The sequence below is a fragment of the Pezoporus occidentalis genome, unplaced genomic scaffold (assembly GCF_034315485.1).
Source record: "Pezoporus occidentalis ecotype Australia unplaced genomic scaffold, CSIRO_AGI_Poc_V1 ctg259, whole genome shotgun sequence".
Classification (NCBI taxonomy): Eukaryota; Metazoa; Chordata; class Aves; order Psittaciformes; family Psittacidae; genus Pezoporus; species Pezoporus occidentalis.
The window spans coordinates 976,135-980,058 of NW_026914491.1; the positions used below are offsets into that span (position 1 = coordinate 976,135).

General features: G+C 70.1%; 1 protein-coding gene across 1 annotated transcript; it reads left to right on the top strand.

Moving 5' to 3' along the window:
- Positions 1 to 948: 948 nt before the first annotated feature.
- Positions 949 to 3,244, top strand: SOX12 (SRY-box transcription factor 12). The gene is made up of 2 exons (XM_062623868.1): positions 949 to 2,736; positions 2,822 to 3,244. The coding sequence occupies exon 1, from the start codon at positions 1,866 to 1,868 to the stop codon at positions 2,718 to 2,720; it is 855 nt and encodes a 284-aa protein (XP_062479852.1). The 5' UTR covers positions 949 to 1,865; the 3' UTR covers positions 2,721 to 2,736; positions 2,822 to 3,244.
- Positions 3,245 to 3,924: the final 680 nt, after the last annotated feature.

The following is a 3,924-nucleotide window of genomic DNA, read 5'->3' on the forward strand; positions in this document are numbered from 1 at the left end:
CCTGGTGCCCGGTGCAGACCCCGGTGCCCGGTGCAGACCCCGGTGCAGACCCTGGTGCCCGGTGCAGACCCCGGTGCCCGGTGCAGACCCCGTGCAGACCCTGGTGCCCGGTGCAGACCCCGGTGCCCGGTGCAGGTCCCGGTGCCCGGTGCAGGTCCCGGTACCCGGTGCAGGTCCCGGTGCAGGTCCCGGTGCCCGGTGCAGGTCCCGGTGCAGGTCCCGGTACCCGGTGCAGGCCGAGGTCCCGGGGCCCTGTTACCACAGCAACTGCCGGCGGGGCGCAGCCAATGGGCGCACGCCCTGCTGCGGGCTCACGCGCCGCGGCTGCAGCCAATGGGCGCGGCCCCTGGAGGGCAGCCCGCGGTCTCCGGGGCAACAGGGGCCGCCGCCGCCGCGCCATTGGTGCACCCGAGGGGGGGGCGGGGCCTGGCAGGGAGGGGCGGGGCCTGGCGGGGCCGCGCCGCGGGGGACGAGGTCCCGGTCGTGGCAGCGGGCAGAGCATCCTCATCCTCATCCTCATCCTCATCCGCATCCTCATCCGCATCCTCATCCTCATCCTCATCTGCATCCTCATCCTCATCCTCATCCGCATCCTCATCTTCATCCTCATCCTCATCCTCATCCTCATCCTCATCCTCATCATCATCTGCATCCTCATCCGCATCCTCATCCTCATCCTCATCCTCATCCTCATCCTCATCCTCCCGGTGCCAGTGCCGGTGCCGCCGCCCCGGGGAGGTGCCCGTGAAGGCAGCGGCCTTCCCACGCCATGAGCCCCTATGGGAATGACCCCGGCCAGGGGTACCGGGGTTGAGCCCCGTGGACCGGCATTGATGGGGTCTAAAGCGGCGACCCGGGGGGATGCTGAGAGTGTCCGGGCAGGGATGCAGCGCCCGGGAGGTGTGGGGCCACCGGGGATACACACACACGGGTGTGGGAGGCACCGGGGGAGCAGCGGGTATTGGCAGTAGCTGGAGCAAACCCAGGAGGGTACCGGAGGGCACGGGGTGCCCAGGCGGGGGTAGCTGGATGCTCATGTGATGGTAGCGGGGGTGCTGCTCCAGGAGGGGCACCGGGCGTTGCCGGGCTGCGTTACCGGCAGTACCGGGGGGCACCGGGGGGCACCGGGGCGTGCCGCCCTGCCATTCTCTCCAGCAACCCCGCTCCGGAGGGCGCCCATTGGCGGGGCTGGATTTCCCCCCCGCCCCGCGGCCAATGGGCCGGGGGGAGGCGGTGCCTCCCATTGACAGAACCGGCGCGGCGGTGTTTACCGGGGGCGGAGCGGCGCCGGCTATAAGAGCGGCACCAGGGGGCGTGTGGCTCCCGGGCTGCCCGCACCGCCCCCGAGCACCCCCTGGCTCGGACCCGCCGCAGCGTCCCCGATGGGAGCATCCACAGACTTCACCGGGGAACCATCACCAGGGCGGGGCGGAACATCCCGGAGCATCCTCGAACCGGTGCAGAGCATCCCTGGGGCTGCGAGGAGCATCCTTTGACCGGTAGAACATCCTTGGGCTGGTATAGAGCCTCCCTGAGCATCCCCGGACCGGTACAAAGCATCCCGGAGCATCCCGGGACCGCACCGCTGCCGAGCATCCCTAAGCCGAAAACCGCCGGCCCGGCTCGGGGCCCTCCCGGAGCATCTCAGCAGCCGCCGCCCCGGCGGAGCCGCCTCCGCCGTGAGCCCCCGGGCCCCGGTGCGGCCCCCGGCGCCCCGCCCTGCCGCCGCCGCCCGCTCCGCACAATGGGGGCGGCGCGGCGCGGCGCGTAGCGGCGGGCGGGGAGGCGGCGGCGGCGGCGGGAGGGGAGGAAGAGGAGGAGGAGGAGGAGGAGAAGGCGGCGGCGGGGGGGTCCCGGGCCCCGGCATGGTGCAGCAGCGCGGGGCGCGGGGCCGGGGCGCGGAGGCTCGGCGGGAGCCCTGCGCCCCGCTGCCCTCCCGCGATGCCGAACCCGCGTGGTGCAAGACCCCGAGCGGGCACATCAAGCGGCCGATGAACGCCTTCATGGTGTGGTCCCAGCACGAGCGCCGCAAGATCATGGACCAGTGGCCCGACATGCACAACGCCGAGATCTCCAAGCGCCTCGGCCGGCGCTGGCAGCTCCTGCACGACTCCGAGAAGATCCCCTTTGTGAAGGAGGCCGAGCGCCTGCGCCTCAAGCACATGGCCGATTACCCCGACTACAAGTACCGCCCGCGGAAAAAGGGCAAAGTGGGCACCGGCGCGTCCCGCCCGCGGCTCCCGGTGAAGATCAAGCCCTCGGTGCTGGGCCGCGTCTCCGCCGGCCGCAGGCAGCCCAGCAAGCCCGCGGTGGAGCCACCGGAGCCCGCACCGGAGCTGCCCCCCGAGGACAGCCCCGCGGCACCCGGCGCCCAGGAGCCCCCCGCGCCCCCCAGCCCCGCGCCGGGGAGCTCCCCGCAGAGCGGGTCCCCCTCTCCTATGTCGGCCGCGTCCCCTCCCTCCTCCTTCAGCTCCTCCGATGAGGAGCCGGAGGAGGAGGAGGAGGAGGAGGAGGCGCTGGGGGTCGTGCCGGGGCGGGCTCCTCCCGGTGCCACCGGCGCTGCCCTGGACTGGTCCGTCCTGGACAAGGACCACGACCTCTTCCCGCGGGGAGGCTCCTCGCACTTCGAGTTCCCGGACTATTGCACGCCCGAGGTGACGGAGATGATAGCGGGGGACTGGCTCATGTCCAGCATCTCGGACTTGGTCTTTACCTACTGAGTCCCGCGCTCTGCAGGTAACACCCCCGTTTCTTGTTTTGCTCCCCCCACGATCAGGTCATATCGATAAAATAAGAACCGAAACCAGCTGTTTACATGCAGGAATCAGGGATTTTGCCTTGAAGGCGCTGGAAGGCAGAGCTCCCGCTCACCCACCCCCAGCACACACCCGCTCCTCATCTGCCCGTCCAGCCCGGGCGTGTGGCTGCTCACCTCTCATCGGGGTTCCATTGCCAGGGCCCGGCCCCTTCCCATGGCTGCTCCCATCCCCAGGAGCCATTCCCTCCCACTCTCCAGCAGCCAGAGCGCCCACACCGGCCCTCGGCGCCCATCCCATCCTCCCCATCCCTTGGGGAATGGCCGATTCCGTCTGCTTTTTGACCACGTTTCAAGCTCGGCTTCAATTTCCTCCTCCCTGACGCAGCCCCCGGGGATGGATGGATGGAGGCAGAGCCCCACCGAACCCTCCCTGCCCGGCACCCCATTCCCTGGGCGTCCCTGGCTGTGGGGGTTCCGTATCCCACGGGATCGCACGCTCCCGGCCGCTCGCTTTGGGAAGAGCGAAGTTGGGCGCACGTGATGCGCACGTGGTGCGGGAGGTTGTGTTGTTCCTCTCGCCGGGCGGTTGTGCGGAGGAGGCTGTGCCCGGAGCCACCCCGAATTCCAGCTGGAACCAGCCCTTCCTAAGGCAGCCAGCCCCCATTCCGGCCTCGGAGCCGATGCCCATGCAGGACACGCTCCGCTCTGGCTCGCTTTGGCCGGTGGAGCGAGTCCCACTGTGCTCGGCTGCTGTGAGCGATGGTGCCAACGTGGCAGAGGGAATGCTGCTGGAATTCTGCCTTAAGCCACCACCCAAACAGGGCCCAGAGCAGCAGCAGCCGATGCCAGTGCCGTGGGTGATGCTCCAGCATGGGGCTTCCTCCACATGGCACCACGAGAGCAAAGGCATCCCGGCAGGAACGGCTCCTCCGGCCAGGTTTGTCTTTGCTTTTCCTAATGGCTCCTTCCTGCACTGAGCCGCCTCCTCCCGCTGCCGGGAGCACGTGGCTGTGGCTGTGGCTGCAGCACCAGCTCGGCTGCTGCAGCTGTGGGTTAGGGCTGTGCTCTGTGTGTGGGGCTGGGGAGGACCCCGGGCACCCCAAGTGCCAGCCCTGGGGACATGGCCATGGCCAGCAGTGCCCGGAGGAGCTGCACAGGGCTCAGTG

Excerpts from the sequence above, each read along its gene's own strand:
- SOX12 (XM_062623868.1), top strand. The coding sequence starts at position 1,866 with ATGGTGCAGCAGCGCGGGGCGCGGGGCCGGGGCGCGGAGGCTCGGCGG.